The sequence below is a fragment of the Saccostrea cucullata genome, unplaced genomic scaffold (assembly GCF_032062105.1).
Source record: "Saccostrea cucullata isolate Sc308-1 unplaced genomic scaffold, CSIRO_AGI_Scuc_v1 ctg1387, whole genome shotgun sequence".
Classification (NCBI taxonomy): domain Eukaryota; kingdom Metazoa; phylum Mollusca; class Bivalvia; order Ostreida; family Ostreidae; genus Saccostrea; species Saccostrea cuccullata.
Genome location: NW_026929355.1, coordinates 39178 through 58647, shown reverse-complemented (window position 1 = coordinate 58647; position 19470 = coordinate 39178). Strand labels below are relative to the sequence as shown.

At 33.4% G+C, this 19470-nt stretch overlaps 1 protein-coding gene across 1 annotated transcript; it reads right to left on the bottom strand.

The window, feature by feature from the left end:
* Window positions 1-3432: 3432 nt before the first annotated feature.
* LOC134280582 (uncharacterized) lies at window positions 3433-18813 on the bottom strand. The gene is made up of 7 exons (XM_062763030.1): window positions 18739-18813; window positions 18445-18603; window positions 15414-15455; window positions 15140-15184; window positions 7103-7132; window positions 4937-5053; window positions 3433-3945 (listed from the first exon to the last, which is right to left on the bottom strand). Exons 2-7 carry the CDS (start codon window positions 18488-18490, stop codon window positions 3620-3622), a joined length of 606 nt encoding a protein of 201 aa, XP_062619014.1. The 5' UTR covers window positions 18491-18603; window positions 18739-18813; the 3' UTR covers window positions 3433-3619.
* Between the last annotated feature and the right edge of the window lie 657 nt (window positions 18814-19470).

The window sequence follows — 19470 nt, the reverse complement described above, 5'->3', positions numbered from 1 at the left end:
AATATTTATGTGATAAAGAATAATAATTCCAATCTTCATTGTATCTATTGATTTCCTCTGTTTTGATTGGACGAGAACACGATTAAGAAAATTTTTACACGTCGATAAATTTTTTTTCAATCAGAACTACTTTCTTGACTAAGCTTCTACATGTAGTTTATCGTATAAACAACGAAAGCAGTTATTTCTTGTCTGTTTTGGATAAATTATAAATACAAGAAACTTCAAATTTAATTAATTAAAACAAAACTGGCGACATGCTAGGCTGCCCAGCTGACGGACGCCATGAAAATGTTAATGTCACTGTTCGATCACGAGTGTGAATTTTAAAAATCGCTGTCTCAACGTTCATAATACGAAGATATAATCAACTCAGTTTGTATCGTTTAGACAGGGAAAAGAAACGTACCTCAAACTTTTGCCCTATAGGCATCAAATTCATATTTAAGGTCTTCCGTTTCCAACGGAAGACCTTCTACTGATTCTGTTGGTAAAGATTATTATTCTTTTTCTTTTCTTCTACTTCCTAGACGCCAACTATGAAGACTCTTATCTCACTCATTTCTCAATTGATTTCGCTCAAATGTACTAAACTCTATCAGAATGCTGTCTAAAATTTCAAAAAGTCACTTTCGGTTTTGAGTTATTTCCCTTTAAATGGAAATTTATAGGCTTTCGTTTCCAGACAAAGGCTCAGAGACGGCTAAAGCTGGAGCACAAATTCTACTGATTTTAGATAATAGAAGGATTGAAGTTGTGCACATCGGTTTATGTTTTTCGATTTCTCTATTCAAAATGGCGCTATATAGGGGTCAAAAATTAAAACGCTTAAATGAGCCAAAAATTACTCATATTTTGCTTTTTATCTTCTAAACTAAAAATATTTTGTGAAGATATATAGAACATAATTTGTGCAGAATTAGAAGATCTTTCAAATGGTACCTCGGAAAAAGGGCTGGCCCCTAAAATTAAGGGCCAAGAGGGGCCAAAATTTTTTCCTTTATATCTCAAAAAGTATTGAGAATTTGTAATACGTCAAAGAAGCAAAGTTGTTCAAGATGTCAAGCTCAATCTATTGAGGTCGTCAAAGTACGTACGGCGACGTCACTTTCGGCCAAACCGGAAGTAGTCGGAAAACGCATATTTTGCCATTCTTGACAAGTTTTTGGGTAACAACTGTCACTGGGAGCTTAAAAATTAATTTTCTCCGTCGTCGTCACTTCCGGTCAAACCGGAAGTAGCAAAAATGGCTGATTTTTGCATTAAATAACATAGATTTCGAGGATTTAAACAATTTTAGGACGTTATTACTCATTTTTGTGAAAATGAATGTTACTTCCGGTCAAAACAAGACGGAAGACCTTCTCGTTGCTTTGCAACGAGCTTTGCTCTAGTTACTTTCTATATTGTTCCTCAATCTTTCAACAAACAAGTGCAAATCGAAGGGGTCGTCGGTCTGCAACTTTCGCTATGAGAGTTGTCGTTAATGTTAACATGGCCATGGTCAAGGACGAACTCTTCTGAAGTAAACTCGTAATTACGATATGTGTTGACTTAAACAACATTCGATAAGTCTTTATAAGTTTATTTATCGATTATTTTGACAATTTAAGCTGAACTCTATCGAAATTCATCTCGATTACGTTCCTTTGCGGTAAAATGTATTCCTACGCCGTCCAGAACTAACGAATTGTATGGAGGCCTCAAAGAGAAATAATTTTTAAAAATTCGATATTGGAATTATAAGAATTAAACGTTCTTTTTGAAAAATTTATCGATGTGTAAACTCTTGACATTTTACTTACAAACTTAACATAAAAGTGCTTTGCACTTTTATTCAGTTTGTGAGTAAAATGTCAAGAGTTTACACATCGATAAATTTTTCAAAAAGAACGTTTAATCCTATAGTAATACAGCTTCAAAGTCTATCATATCAATACCAATGAAGAGGAAAACAAACATAGACCTCTTAAAATTTCAGAGGTGAGATCAGGCTCCATGAAAGAGTAAGTGGAGCCAGTAAAAACGTCCCGGTCAAAGCGTCCCCTAATTTTAGTCAAAGCGCCCCTAACATATTTTTATACAAAAATTATCTCCCGCAAATATTGGTCAAAGCGTCCCCTAATTTTAGTCAAAGCGTCCCCTGATTTAAGTCAAAGCGCCCCATGATTTTGGTCAAAGCGTCCCTTAACATTTTTTATAGAAAAAAATACCGCCCGCAAATATTGGTCAAAGCGTCCCCTAATTTAAGTCAAAGCGTCCCCTGATTTAAGTCAAAGCGCCCCCCTGATTTTGGTCAAAGCGTCCCTTAATATTTTTTTATAGAAAAAAATACCGCCCGCAAATATTGGTCAAAGCGTCCCCTAATTTTAGTCAAAGTGTCCCCTGATTTAAGTCAAAGCGCCCCATGATTTTGGTCAAAGCGTCCCCTAACATATTTTTATAGAAAAAAATACCGTCCCCAAATTTTGGTCAAAGCATCCCCTGATTTTAGTCAAAGCGTCCCCTGATTTAAGTCAAAGCGCCCCCTAATATATTTTCGCAGAAAAAAAAACGTCAGTCGATCCCCAAGAAATGGTCAAAATGTCCCCTGATTTGGTCAAAGGGCCCCTTTATAGAATTTTTTCGGGTAACTGCAAAACAATGATAATATTATAAATACAAAACTTTTTTTTTACCGTAACATGTTTGTAAAAATATATTAGGGGGCGCCTTGACCAAAATCAAGGGACGCTTTGACCAAAATCAGGGACGTTTTGACCATTGCTTGGGGACGGTTCCAAGACGATTTTTTCTAAGAAAAAATGTAAGGGTGCGCTTTGACCAAAATCAGGGGACGCTTTGACCAATATTTGGGGGCGTTTTGACCAATATTTGGGGGCGGTTTTGTAACATCATTTTACTGTAAAATTCTATAAGGGGCGCTTTGACCAAAATCAGGGGACATTTTGACCAAAATCAGGGGACGCTTTGACCAAAATCAGGGGACGCTTTGACCGGGACGGTTTTATTAGGGGGCGCTTTGACTGGATTTCGTCGCAAATACAATCTAACATATAGTCGAATGCTGGCTGACGTTTTCATACTTCAGTGTAATTGTTATACTATTATTTTCACACTGAATTGTCCAGGGATGTTTCCGTTTTCTCGCCGAGGCAATTAAATAGGAAGCTCACAGTGGATGTGACCAGTTGACAGAGAATGCTTACTCCGAAATCCAGTCAAAGCGCCCCCTAATTAATTGCCTTGGCGAGAAAACGGAAACATCCCTGGACAATTCAGTGTGAAAATAATAGTATAACAATTACACTGAAGTATGAAAACGTCAGCCAGCATTCGACTACGTGTTAGATTGTATTTGCAACGAGGTCATCCTATCGATCATAGACCTTGCAAAATAATGTCTTTAAACAATATTTTTGATTCATCAACTTGTTTGTTAATAACTTGCCTCTTCTTAAAAACTGATATAAACCCTATATTAAAGTGATCAAGATGTATTACTACAAAGGGAAGGGAATTTGACGATAGGAAAGTCGAAGTCATCACGTTTATCAGAAAGTCTTGTTTCTCATTAACATCTTTTTATAATTTGATAAAAAGGACAGAGCAGTGTAACTCATTTTCGAGCACACAGTTTTCTGATGTCTTTGAGGAGTTTAGAAGTCTGCCGAATCAATACAGGAGCATCAGCCAGGGCCATTCCAACAAGAAATAAGGCAATAAAGACAGCTCCCACGTAACCTGTCACGGAGGCTGTCGGCCGCTCGTCGTCAGCGCTGATCTTCTTGTTCATTGTGGAGGAGAGATTCTTTGTGTTGACGCTGAGGAGGCGCTTGTGTTGAGCCAACCTTTCACTCAGTTCAAAGTATTGTCTCAGCTGGTTTGTCTCATTTCTCCAGTACACGATTTTGTCCATGTAGTCACAGGAACAGGGGCACATAGCTACGAATGTAAACAAAAACTGGTACTGAAGAAAAAGGAATCAACATGGTTTTAGTATTTGACTTGTAATTTTTAACTGTTTTTTAGTAGTACATCGATGAAGAAAAAATGATATCAAGCTACAATAATAAACAAAAACTGTTACTGAACGAAAGAAATCACCATGGTTTCAGTATTTGATTTGTAATTTTTAAGTTTTGAAGTTATATTTCGGCGAAGAAAAAAGATCATCTATTTTTATTTTTTTTTCTTTAAATATGGCCATTTTTAATCATAAAAAAATTTCACAGAAAGTACAGTTTTTGCTCATGAAATCCGTTTAATCAATTATTTTTACTAATTTTTTGTCTTATACTGTCTTTACCTATATATTGACCACTTAAACCTTCAAAAAAGCTAATAACACTGGTTAGCGGAATTGTCGACTACAGTGAGCCTAATCATGGCAGGACTTGGCAGGACTTTAACAGGTATATTGGTGAAATAAAGTATTTGCATTATTATTGTAATTATTGTGTTATTATGATAACTAGTATCATCAAAGCAAATTCATTTAAGAAATAAGGTATAATTTTTAAACCCGATAGATGTTTTAAAATGGTACCTTATTACTTATATTTACATTTGTGAATTATTCATACTTTATACATGTATTTGCTTGATTGTGACTTATTACGTGTGAAGTGCGTTATTTTTCAAAGCAAACGGCACGTATGTAATCCACTGAACGCGCATCGACCCTTTATGACGTCACAGAGAAATTACGTCGAACGTTTATCCATACGAACATCTATGACCTCTTGACCCTGTACCTGTATTTATACAGTTATAGATACGCATTGTTTCAGTAGTGTTATATAGAGGAAAACATTTGCAAATGTAAATATTTATAATTATTCACAAATTTTAAGCATTCCCAAATTGCGATTAGATATTTAATATACATTTCTTTTACTTATAACAAAACTTTTTGTTTTTTCTCCTCCTGTACCGGTTGGTGTTTGATCTTCCACTGACGTCACCGTGGAACTAGGGATAGCATTTGTGGTTACTGTTGTTGATGTTGTGGCTGATTCTGACGTTGGTGATAGCGATGTTGTTGGATCCTCTTTTTTAAGATGAAATGATAATAATAGTGATTAACAGTGATATTTCTTGCTGCTTTAGGAATTAACTTGCCATTTAATCAAGAAACATATTAAAAGCGCCGAGGCATATCAGCTATGAATACTAGTATCCCAATAGCATGTCTTAACTTTTGCCGTTTTAATTATTTTTTCAAGGCTTAGTAATGGTAAATCTAACTTTAACTTTAAAAAATATTTCCAAAAAAAAAATTAATAAAAATAAAGGACTTTAATATGACTTCAACAATTAATTCTCTCATTTTGAAAACAATTAAACATTGCTCTTCATGTTTTAATGATAATCTTTATCTAAAGACAGAATTCTTATAAAATTCAATGAAATAAACATAATCAAGGGAGTCATCTCTGGTTCCTAAGGTTATAAAAGTATTTCAAAAATGTTTTAAATTATTATCAGTAGAAAAAATGAAAGATAGAATAACGAATAAAATTGTCACATTGTATATTTTATATATGATCCTCTATTATTGTAATATGGTCTGTTACAACGCAAAATGTAATAACAACGCAAAATGTAATAAACCTGGATTATTACATTTTTCTTATTACATTTTGCGTCGAGATCAACGCAAAATGTAATAACTTTTTTTTTTGTTGTTACATTTTGCGTTATTTCATTTTTTGCACTGAAGACAACGCAAAATGTAATAAAACAATATGTAATAAAAACAAAATATAATTAATTTTTTTGATTGCGTTTAACAAAATAGATGATAAAATTGATTCAAATATATACATGTAACCAACATAGGAAACACGGTGTACAAAATATTTAGAACTAAAACAATGAGACCAACGTTAGGGCTTTTACGGACATTAATACATCTAAATGTATCGTTTTTCTGACTCTGACTTTAGATATATTGAATACACTGTACTTAATTATAAAGCATTAATTTAACTTTATTTGGCATATTTTTGATCGTCTTATTAAAGTTTTAACCAATAACACATATAATTACCAAAGACTGACATAGGTCCATTAAAAGCTCTTGCATGTTCGGCATGTGTACATTGAATAACAAATAAGAAGTGTATGTGTGTGTCAAGCGAGGAGGGGCAGGGATATGGTGGGGTGTTTACTTCGTATATTTATTATTGTATTACTATGGACATGCAGAAACAATGCAATATTTGATGGCAAGAAAGAAAGAGAGAGATAATTTTGTTTTTGCTTGTCTGCAATGCTGGTGATTTGCATGGAACAGTATGGTAACATAAATGTCAATAAACCCTTTCCCGCTGTATGTTTACATCTGCCAGTACAAATGATTAGGTTTTTTAGATTCCATGCATTTGGCTATAAAAAAGCAAAAGCACACTGGTCAATTCCCCCCTTCCCCCAACAAGTTAATTAAATCAATATATCATAAAATTCATTAATTGTAAGAAATTGCATATATCTCTTTTTCCATTTTGTTTTATTTTATTTTCATCGGCCACTACTCTATTGAAAATTGTACTCAATCTGGCTGACCAAAAAGTGTGTTATTACATTTTGCGTTCTTGCTTTTTGCTTAATCTCGACGCAAAATGTAACAACGCAAAATGTAATAATCCAAAAATCATGTTATTACATTTTGCGTTGATCTCGACACAAAATATAATAACGCGAAATGTAATAATCCTCAAAAGTGTGTTGTTACATTTTGCGTTATAACATTCTGCGTTGATTTCAACGCAAAATGCAATAACGCAAAATGTAATAATCCAGGTTTATTACATTTCGCGTTATTGTTACATTTCGCTTTGTAACAACGGTCTTTATGAAATCTACCTATTTTTTTTCTCAATTATGTAATCAGGGAATTACTGGAATTTTTTTTTTCTTCTACAACTACTTGTATATGCATACGCAGCTTATGAATAAATCATTTATAGGAAAAATATTGAGTAAAGAATAAAATAAGCCACATATATTTGAGGAAGACAATAAATGTCAGTACATTAATGAATGTCATAGAATCACGCTTGATAACATAACAATAATACCAAAAAGAAGAAATTACCTGCAACTAACGCCGTGCAACTTTGATCATCTGTAATAGATACCCTTTGATAATAACTAAATATCACAGAAAAATGAAAGTAATGCAGACGTATTGCAATATGGTTACCAAAGAATAATCAATGTACATGTATATATATGTAATATAATGAAGGTTCAAATGAAACAAAAGGTTACATATTGATTGGTTAAAAAAAGAGAACAGTTGGCCACAATGCTTACCTCAGTAACCCAGTATCCTGCTTCTTTTCATTTAAGAAAAATTATTTCCTTTTCATGAACATACAAGAGCACCTCCTCATTATATAAACGTACATTCCAGTTCTTAGGAATTATGACATAACAAATGTGAGCTTGCAGTTCTGAAGATTTTTCAACTGAATACTGTAGTATGTATGATTTTCAGCATTAGAGTAATTGCCCTAGTGTCCATTATCAAAACATCTCAACTTACACCCAAAAAACATGGAAATATTTGTGGAAAATTACACGTAAACTTTGGTCATTGTTGAATCCTTCACTGATATCGTGGTATATATTAAGCAAAAAATACATGTACGAGGGTTGATCCAAAAGTAATGTCACAGTGTCCATATCTTTTATGTTTGGCGTCATATTATCAAATACAATTCACCAAAAGATGCACAAATATAAATCTAATTAACATTGAAAGTTTAATTAAATAATGTTTATTTGAATTTATTTTATAGATGTTTAAAACATAGAGCATAGGGAATGTCGCCGCGTCACAACGAAACGACGTCACGTTTTAAAGTGTATATTTTCTGACAATGAAAAAGACAAACACATTAAAAAGATTCTAAAAAAGCACCTAATCTCCCAAATTTTTTTTAAAGACACACTTCTCGTCATTTTCTAGTCTTTAATTGAAAATTAAATGACGGCATTGGTATTTGTAATCATAAAAATATTGTTTTACTCTGTTGAATTGAACAAAGGGATTGTCGAAATTGGGAAAAAAGGCTCGACGATTGTAATGCATTTTTGCTTCAAAATATGGGAATCATCACTAGCAACATTTTCGTTATTCAGTCAGACTTACAGAATAAAGAATGTAAATAAGAGCGACTTAATAGATGGTTTCAGCAATTTTGGGCGGGTGATTGGTCACTGAATGATTTGTAGAGGACAAGAAGACCGAAGATAGGAGATCGGACGGACACGTTCAATGGTGTCTGACGTTGTTAAAAGTGACAGACGTATAGAGTGACTTGTGAATTTTTAAATTTGTCTTATGCTATTGTTAAAAAAAAATTGACAGAGGGCTTAATTATGAAAAAAGTGAGTGTATAATAGTACCAAGAATTCTTAAAGATAGTGAAATTGGTGAAAGTGTTTGCGAATTACAAATATTGTTTAATGAAACGAAGGGGAAACGCTTTAAAGTATGACGGTGTGTATCCGTCATATGACGTTATATTTAGGTGCGGCGACTACCATAAACGTGCATTGATTAAAATCCGATATTTTGAAAATTATACATCATATTCCTTTGAATTTTTCAGGTCTGATTTGAAATAATTAACGCTTCCATCATGTATAATTTTGTTGCTTTACGTCGATTTATAGCAATTTTATCAAAGTTGTGACATTACTTTTGGATCAACCCTCGTACTACAAGCAAACAAGCTCAACATGTCTGCATATTATGTTTACTGTTTTCTGAGATTTATAAAGTTGTTTTCCTATATGTAAGACTTTAACTTTTATTAATTGTGACCCTTCTATCCCCTTTACAGGAAATGTTTCTAATGAACGTGGACCTGCATTACATGTGTTACATGCACGTTCACCAGACAATTTATGGTCAAGCTGTTCTTATGAAGATCTTTTTTGTCTTTACTCATATATTTTCAAGTTAAACTAAGATACACACAGTAGTTCCTCTGTTTATCCCCATGGGTCTCACATACATTAAGAAATTTTCCATAGGTATCATCATTTCCCCTGTATACATGTAGCTCTGTAGACGAAGTGAAGGATATGGAGATAACGAACAGTATTGAATATAAAAGTCCATAAAACATTACAAATTAGGAGCATGGCAAATACGGACCTCCAAAACACAAGAGGTGGGTTCAGGTGCCATGAAGGAGTGAGCGTCCCCTACCGACCGGTCACATGTACACCCGCCGTGTGCTCCTTGTCATGATCAGGAAATAACGGAAAAATTCGTGTTCAATTCGATGTATAAATAATGGACTAACAATTAAAATGAACAAGAGGCCCACGGGCCTTATAGGTCACCTGAGTATCATGTAACAACTTTCCAGCAATTGTATTTGGTTCGTGTTTTAATCCAAAAGCCATGAAATTCACAAATTTTGAAAGAGACACCATTGCTTATCAAAGGGCAGATTTCAAAGCATTAATTTATTTTTAGTCAAAGTACCCCCCTGGTACCCCTGACCCAGCGGCCCTGAAATCATCTATTTTGAAAGAGGCCCCTTTCTTCACTATAAGGCCAGCATTTTTTTATGTTTAGGTTTAGTTATGAACATGAGAATAAAAAAGTCCCAAAGGAGAAGGAAATAAAATTGTTTTTTGATAAATCAATTATTAACATTTGTACATTCTTTTTTTATGCTATCCTAATAGGCTCCTTACCACTGGACACATAATGCTTACAAATAGGAAAGTAGAACATTTAATTGCTTATTTCATCATCTGCCAGTTTGGGCCAGTTATATAAATTTTGTGATGTTGATCAAAATATATTTTAAAAAATCAATTCTTTAAAGGTCTTTCAATATATATTCATTTTTTAAATATGTTTTAGGTAAATGTGTAGACATTGTTCTAAAATTTACTTCATCCCTAAAATTATAATTCCTATCATAAAACAGACAGGGAGTGTATTGGAGAGTAGGGAGAACATTTTTTCAATTAAGTGTAAAATAATATTTCTGGCTGATACAAATGATACTACATGCCTGTATATATTTGTATATTCTTGCCTTTTGATAGTTGAATTTTTTTTTATTTCTTCAGGTTATTGTTTATTTCTTCCTCAAATGGACTTAACTTCTCCCATAGTTTTATTCATTACATCTGATGCATAAGCAACCCTTTTCTGAAGAATGATGCTTAGACTGTAAGCTATAACAGAGACCTAAACAATGTCGCTGGCAATATGCAATAGCTACCACGGGCAGTTTAAAACCTGGGGGAGGAAAATAATTTACACACAGTTACTTTTGAAACGAATACATAATTATCTCACCAGCATGTCACTGTGCAACAAAGTTGTCAGCATTTTATTTGTCCTTTGAACGGGTGAAACGTTTTGAATGGCACTCTTATAGATGAATTTTACACTAACCCAAGCTATCTTCTCAGATCTAGCTTTATTTGCCCGCCGTTTCATCGTAAAACCGGAAGTGCGAGTTCGTAAATTTGAAATCTCGATCCCGACTCAAATTTGACATCGGAAAGAAAAAAATTGTTTTATTTTTTTTTTCTGAAAATTCAAAACCTTGAGCGGTGGGTTTGTAAAACTGAAAATAAAATAAATCCTGGCCTTAAATATGTAATTAGATCATTAGCATATTAACCAGGAGCAAAGGATAAGATGTTCAAAGAAATCATGCATTTCACTATATAATCATTAGAGCCCCACCCGAAAACAAGAACCCCTGACCCTGGGGCCATAAAATTCACAATTTTGGTAAAGGCCCTCTTGCTTATCATAACTATGTACTTAGTTAGTTTATTTAATACCCAGGAGCAGAGAAGAAGATTTTCAAAGAATTCATGTATTTTCACTATATAATCAATAGAGCCCCGCCCTAACACCAGAACCCCTGACCCTGGGGCCATAAAATTCACAATTTTGGTAGAGGCACTCTTGCTTATCATAACTATGTACATAGTTGGTTTATATAATACCCAGGAGCAGAGAAGAAGACTTTCAAAGAAATAATGCATTTTCACTACATGTACCTACTTATTTAGCCCCGCCCTAGCACTAGAACCCCTGACCCCAGGGCCATGAATTTCACAATTTTGGTAGAGGACTCATTGCTGGTTACAATCATGCAAACAGTTTGACTGCTTGATGTCCATGAGTAAAGAAGAAGATTTTTAAAGATTGCATTAATTTTAGTGGTTTTGGCCCCACCCCTCAGGCCCCAGGGGGACAGGGATCATGAAATTCACAATTTTTGTTCCTCTTCACCAATAGATGCTTTGTGCCAAATTTGGTTGAAATTGGTTCAGTGATTGCAGAGAAGAAGATGAAAATGTTCAAATGTTAACACACGATGGACGACGGACGACGCACGACGACGGACGAAAACAGATAGCAATAGGTCACCTGAGTTTACTCAGGTGACCTAAAAACGTCCGTCAGCATGACTTAATGATAAATTGTTTTTGCTGATTCATTGTATCGACCATAGAATTTACGAAATATTATTAAAAGGTCTCGCTATGGCCATATTTTTTCTTGAAAGACTGCAGAGTCCTTAAAATGAATAAGCTTAGCTGAAATACTAGTAGTTGAACCTTCTAATTTTGAGAACTTACTGTTGATATATACTGCAAATCACAATTTTGTTCAAGAGAACGTTATTCAAAAGAAATGTGCTTGCGAAAATTTCGCTTACGCTTTTTTTTAAGTATAGATTGAAACATGGAGATAACGCATAGTATTCAAGATCAGTAGTCCGTAAAACAATACAAAATAGTAGCAAAGCAAACACGGACCTCTGAAACATCAGAGGTGGGATCAGGTGCCATGGAGGAGTGAGCATCCCCTGCTGACCGATTACACCCGCCGTGTGCTCCTTGTCATGATCGGGAAATAATAGAAATATCCGTAGTCAAATCAGTGCTTATATAATGGACTATCAATTAGTATGAAAAACGTTAGTCAACATTTGACTCATTGATAAATTGTATTGGTAGACAAGGTAATTGTATTGGCCATAGAACTTACAAAATGGTGACTTAAACGAGACTGCTGAAATTACAATTACACGAATTCCTGAAATCTGGTCCCGCTAAAAATGCCGAATATCTATCTCCAAAAAAAATAAGCCATGGCAAAGTTTAATGATCTAGGCCTACATAAATGAAATATCATTAATAATGCGAAAATTCTAAGAAAAATGCCCGGCATATGTCTTCAAACTTTTTCGGTTTCTGTTTTTAGGGCTAAATATACAAATACGAGGGTCATTCAAAAAATACGTGGACAATGTTCCTAATTATCAGATAATTTTTACAAAATTTAAGATCAACATATTTTTATATGTAAAAGCATATATCTTATCGATTTGCCAAGCTTTATTCAATTTCAATCAATGGAACTCATGTCAGCCAGTTTTAAAAGCAACGTGTTTTATCGCCACGGAGCACGGCTAATAACATTGTAACGTCAAAAACAACCTCCAGAAAGTTTTTCAAACTTACGCTGTTTTTATTCCAATTATACTCGGTTTGAAGCGTCTTCCCCATTAATTAAAACGTATCCATAACACTTGACACCTAGTTTGCTGTCAATTATTTGATTACTTTTAGTTAGATTGTCATTGTTTTCGAATTTATTACCCGTGTAACTCTGCTTTTAAAAGTTCCGCGCGCGAGTAAAGCACACATCACGTTTCATGACGTTACTAACTTTTTTGACAAGATTTTGAACCATAAACTGTTTCTGTGCACACCGTCCATCGCCCGAATCAAAGTCTCTACTACTCAACGATTAAATTTTCCATTAAAACAAATGCAGGGCTCATTTCATATAGGGTGAGTTCACCATGCATCGGACACATACCTTGCTTCGGACAACTTTAGGCAATAAACTCTCTTTCTACTTAAGAGTTCTGTGTATTTATTTGTTTCTGTCATAAAGACGAAGATTTAAATTTTTTAATGATACCGATTGTGTTTATCATGTTGTGATAAAAATACCCCGCAAATGGCCTTGAAGTTACGTCATATTTTACATCATCAAAGGGGAATAACCCGAAATTTATGATGTTGTAATTTTTAGAGTTATCGTTCTTTTAAATTCGACTTCCACGGAACGAGTCGGACTTTGGTGAATTTTGTCAGGGATTGGTAATTTTACATAAATTATAATTAAATTTCACTTCAATGTTTGTTTAATTCTTATTAGAGCTGGTTTTTACTAGTATGCTATTTTCACCGTACATCGGACACAAATTAACCATGCATCGGACACTTTTCGATGCAAAGGTAAGCACTACCATTTTCATACAGAACCCAGCTGACAGCTGTTTTTTGCGGAAAAAGAAAATAAAAACTCTATATTTTCAGTCAAAATACAAGTTATCGATATATGACGTCTGGAATTTTACTCAATTTATTTCTTCAAACCAGAGTATGATAAACCATGAGAAAAAAGGCGCGAATTACGGCACTATAAGCATTTTAAAGCATTTCTAAGACAGAGTGAGGTATCGAGAATCGTTCTACATTTGTGCAATAATATCGTCGATTTAATTAAAGTTGAGGGTTATTTCATAGATAAAGATTAAAATATATCCATATCAAGGATTTTAAAGCACTGTGATAAAGGTATGATACTTTTCCGGTCTCCATACCGTCTGTCCGATGCATGGTGAACAATGTCCGATCCATGGTGAATTTTCAGTTTTTTCTAAAAACTCGATTTTCGGGGATATTTTCTCAATAAACGGAATATATTTGTGTCCTAAATTGTTATTTTAATCACAAACTAAATGTTGAACTCCATTTTGATAATTTTCCGTCCGTAGCGATATTGCTAGAACTTGTTGAAGTACAAGGGTATCCGATGCATGGTGAATTCACCCTACTGTAGACGTACTTTTTTCCACGGGGTCATAATTCCGCGGAGTCTCAATTTATGTTAAATCCGCGGGTAGAAAATTACGCGGATTTCTTAGACTGTCATACATGCCATACATTTATATTAAGTACGCTAGGACAAATTTCCGCGGAAAGTTTGTGTCCGCGTACATAGCGTAAATTAATACCACGCGGAAAAAAGTACTTCTACAGTACCAGTATATTGCATATATTTCCTTCTGCATTTTCAGAGTTTGTTTTAAAAGTTGCCGATCGCAAAACACATTTTTATTGCTTCTCGCTGCTCCGTGACGTCCTTTGGCGTCATGGTTTTCTTTTTTCTGTTTTTTACCAAGTCTATCTGTCTTTAGAAATTGATATTTTTTAAACTAAGCAAGGTATTTCATTGCCTTTTAGCTTATGAAATAATAAAACAATACTTACTTTAAGTATTTAGATTTTATTTCCTTAAAGTGCCATTTATAAGATATATGGCTATAAACATTTTAAAGTGTATAATTAGGCCTAAAAAAATATGTTTGTTTCCTGTAACCCGACCGACCCATTGAAATTATCCCCGGGTGGATTTTTTTTCTGACAAATGGCAAAACTTCGTTTGATCAATCAGCTGATTCCATTTATTAAATTTAAAAAAATAGCTTGTAGCTTAATTTGAGACATAAAATATGTCAAGTTAGTGTACATTTACCTTAAATATAAAGAGTAATCATTATTGTAACAACAGTTTCCCTCTACAACTTTCTGAAGTTCGTTTTCTGTCGCTTGGCAGCCATTTTGGATGCCATATTGGGTGTCCACTGTAAATATAACACCTGGTATTTTCGGACCGGGGATGTTTGACCATTCATAAGCAAAAAAAAAAGAATTTCCGACCTACCGACCCTTGATTTTTTGGGAATGTTACAGGAAACAAACTTTTTTTTAAGCCTTAGTAAATAACTCAATTTTGACCCTGCTCCGTGACCCCATTTTTGCTGTCTTAAATCTTTAATAATTGTGATGAATATCAAAATATGCTTTTATCTTTTTACTAAAAATATTTGAATCTGTTGTTAAAATATGTGTACCAAGTTTGGTTGTAATATGACGTTAAATAAAAAGTTACTAGTATTTCAAAAGTCTACGAATTTTTTGAATGACCCTCGTACATGTGACCAATGCAGAAAAAACAATACCTTTTGGTTATGAAAAAACTACTCACCTGATAGTGCCATCTTTCCCCCGCTTGAAAGCAACGAAACAACTTCTACAACAATCAAACACCATAAAATAATGTTTTGAGTACACATTATGTAGGAATTTGAATAGACGTAGGAATTTGAATAGGCGTATTTATTTCATATTTTCATGAAAGAAATGCAAAAATTAATTAGATTCAAATGTCAGAAAACGTAATGTTTCTGAAATAAATAGAATAATAATTACAATTTTAACCCTTGAAGAATACCATAGGTTTTAATATCAAATATACATACTCTGATGTACGTGCGGGTTAATACACTTTTGAATTGGGCTTCCTGTAATGATAAAGTAAATCAAATTTTATAAATTGGTGGGGGAATATAATCTAACCATTTACTGATTTAGACAATCCCGTGCACTATCTCATGATTACGAATAGTTAGTACAGTCCTGTCCAAAAAGGTGTGTATTTTTTCTTATGTCTCTTAAGGTATGTCACTCGTGAAATTTGTTAAATCGAGGATTTTTTGAGAAGTATATTTTGAATAAGTACTCATAGAAAGTGACTCAAAATCGCAGAGAAAATAGGCGTTCAGTGTTCATCTTACTGATCTATGGTACGATGAAGTTGACCTTTTTGCACTTAAATTTTAACTCTTTGGTTAATTACTTAAACCCTTATTATATTTTATCAGATGTGACCATGGCAAAAAATATCATCTTAATTTATGTAAAATATTTTTAATAATATTTATCATTGAAAAAATCTTGCAAATTAATGCGCATAAATTATTGTATGACCTTTTTGCACTAAAAAGTAACATATTTAGGGGTATTAAAAGACTAAATAGGCAATAAAACATTTTCTTAAATCAAGCTTTTTACGACTTAAGTGCTAATCAGTCACAAGTATCGAGTACTTTGAAATAATGAAAGAAAATGTTGGGGTCAGTGATGTTAATTTTGAAATGTTGGTCAAAATATGTGATTTTCAGGCAAAAAATTGTGTTAATTTTATATTGACTTATTTGACATTTCTTCATTTTTTGGCAAAGTTTATTGAAGGAAGGTGTAAAACTTGTTATAAAAATATAAATTAAGACCTATATTAAATATTCCTAGCAATATCATAATGGAAAATATTTTCCGAGTAAAAGTATGTGACGCTGTAAGTCCAAGATATTGAATTTAATGAATGTGCAGATTTGCAGAATTATCTGCTAAATATCCTTCCATCACAAAAAATAGTCCCTCACAAATCTTGCTTCTTTGTAGCTTTTTGAGCAGTTTTTATGTTGAATGTTAAAACATGAACATTGTTGAAATTAAATATGTTATAAAAATTGAATTTTGATAAATAGTTTTGAAGTAAGAGGTTCTGCGTGAACTTTTCCAAAGAGCTGACGAGTGACCTACCTTAAAAGGAAATAAATAATATCTATCTTTCTCTGGAGCCACCGGTCACGGTAACCTAGTGGTAGAGCGTTCGCTTCGTGATTGGGAGGCCCGGGTTCGATTCTCGTTCGCGGCGCCGCGTCATACCTAAAACGTAAACAAAGGTAGAGACTGTTCCTTCGCCAAGCGCTCGGCACTAGAAGTGAAAGTCACGGGTCTTTCGGACATGACCTTAAAAACGTGGGTCCCGTGTCACGGTAGGCGCTGGTACGATAAAGAACCCTCACTGCTCAATGGCCCTGAGTGCCGAGTATAGGTCAAAACTTGAAACCCTTCACCGGCATACGGTGACGTTTCCATATGAGTGAAAAATTCTCGAGAGGGACGTTAAACAATATAAATCAATCAATCTCTGTAGCCATTGATAAATAAATGTAATATTCCTAAAAAATTTACTAGAAATAGGAAAAAAAATCAGAAATAAGAAAAGAAATATTGACATTACTAACTGTAAGCAAGGTGAGAGAACGATCATAGGCATTTATGCCTGCTGTTCAATCTATTTCTAAACGAATTGACAGGTCGATTTACAGTTTGATATTTTTAAATTAAGCAAGGTGAAAAGTCCATTAAAATGATACAAATCGAGAGCAAAGCAAAATACGGATATTAAAATAAATCAGCGGTTGGGACAGATGTCATAGAGTAGAAAACATCCCCTGCAAATCGATCTCATCAACCGCGTGTGCCCTGTCATGACCGGATAAATGAAATTGTACCTAAACAAGCCAGTGTATCAATCATGATCTATCATTAAGTATGTAAAACGATATTTATATATTACTCGATTTAATGAAAGATTGATTTTGCTGAAACCACCATTGTATCGACCAGAGAACTACGAACGTTTCCTTTATCATTAATTTTTTATATAAAAAACCCAGAGGTATCCAAAAGTCCTTGTGGACAAAAAAATCAACGTCAGTATAGAATTACTCAAAGTTTTTTTGATTGATGAGAGAACTTTTCAACTAAACTCTAATTTTTATTTTCAGTTCGATAGAACTTCTTGGGTCAGACAAGCATTCTATGCTACAATAAAACGAAAATGGGGGGGTGGGGTGGGTGGTATGTATAACAATTTGTATTTGTCCCCACTTTTATACACTTCAAAACCTTACGCATGCACATGTAATTACAAAACCCAACAGTTGACAATCGCTGGAAAAAAAAAATAAAGAACTTGATCAATGTTTTTTTTTTATGTATAAATCAACTTTAATGAACAGATGTTTAAAAATGTTTATTCCTTGCATTTTATTAATTTGTTTATTTAACTGTTTTTAGACGTGATAACTCATAGAAAAATGTACACCTACTTAGCATGTGTTAAATGATGTTGAACGTTGAATAGTAAGAATAATAGTAATGGTGTTCTTGTATTTCTTTTATTTACAAAAGTCTTCTCACCCTGTGTTCCGGATCAGAGTCTTTATCACTGGTAAAATGTCTCTTGCCAATAACGAAAGCTGATTTATTTTAGGATGATATAAAAATGAAAAGCTGGACTCATCTTTGTTTTAACTCTGTTTTATTTTTTGGCCTTGTTATTGGTATCATTATGAGACAGTGCTTTGAAATCATATTTGAATTTTTTTATTATATATAATTTGATTTTACAAATTAAATAACTTTTCTTTGGATTAACTGCAGTATTTCTAATTTAACACATGACTTTTTATTTGAAATGTATTAAATGAATTAATAATTCAAAAATGACTGAACACTTTGAATCCAAAAAACTAGTTGGTTCTATCACAACCTTTTTATTATTTTTTTAAAAAATTATTATTAATGCCCTAATTAATTTAGTAGAATCTTACATTCGGTGTTAAATTATTATCCGCTTTCTAATGTTTAAATACTCACCACTAATACATGTGCATACGTTATAAAAGGAATTCACCGTAGACATAATTTCGCTTATAGAAGAAACAGTTGAAGAATACCACAATCCAGTGTAGCACAGACATAGGGCATCTTTGTTACAGTTTCCCCAAAATTGTTCTACGTCACAGACTGGCACATCTAAAAGAAGATAAACAAAATACACAAAATATACAAAATGCCTGTACTTTCCGAATTAAAAGTAACATTTGATTCACGAATGATACTCATAGCAAAGAATATCAAATGACTTGAAAGATTAAATGTTTAACCTACTTGGACCGAAGAAACCACATGTATAATTCGGAAAACAGAGCACAATAAGGAGGATAGTTAAATTGAACTTGAAATACGACATTGCAAAGAACTAATGTATTATGATTGCAACAAAGGAGGCTTTTGTCATAAAAAGACCGATTCCCTGACAACTGCCATAGAACAAGGGAATATTCAATACCACATCTGTTCTAGTTCAGTGAAATCTAATTATGGTAAAGGAATAAATTTTCGATCAGATAATAGCGGTTTTCAGGAAATTGTTATTTTAATTTTTCATTAGCAAAAGATATTTTTCATGTACACTGTACATAGATATTGTTGGATATTTTTTTTTTTGTTTCTTGTCAGTTTCTCTTTATATAATAACATTATAAATACTAAACTATTTTCGCATAGTGGTCAGGGGTTTAATTACATAGCATAAGCATACTATGCAAAATAGTGAACGGCTTCAGTTTCTAAAGAAAATACGGCATTGCGTGGATCGAACTCACGACCCCGAGATTATCAGTCAGGTGTGCCACTGATTTAGCCAGAGACACCATTTGCTAAAACTATGTATTTTTAAAATATCCTGGAGGAAATACGTCCTGGGGGGATTTTATAATTAATTTATTTCTCTATTATTCTACGCTCTCTGATTGACTCAAACATGATCATTTGATCAAGTATATAAAAAATTATAGACTTGTTTTACTATTTATAGAATCTTATGTAACCGGAAGTAAA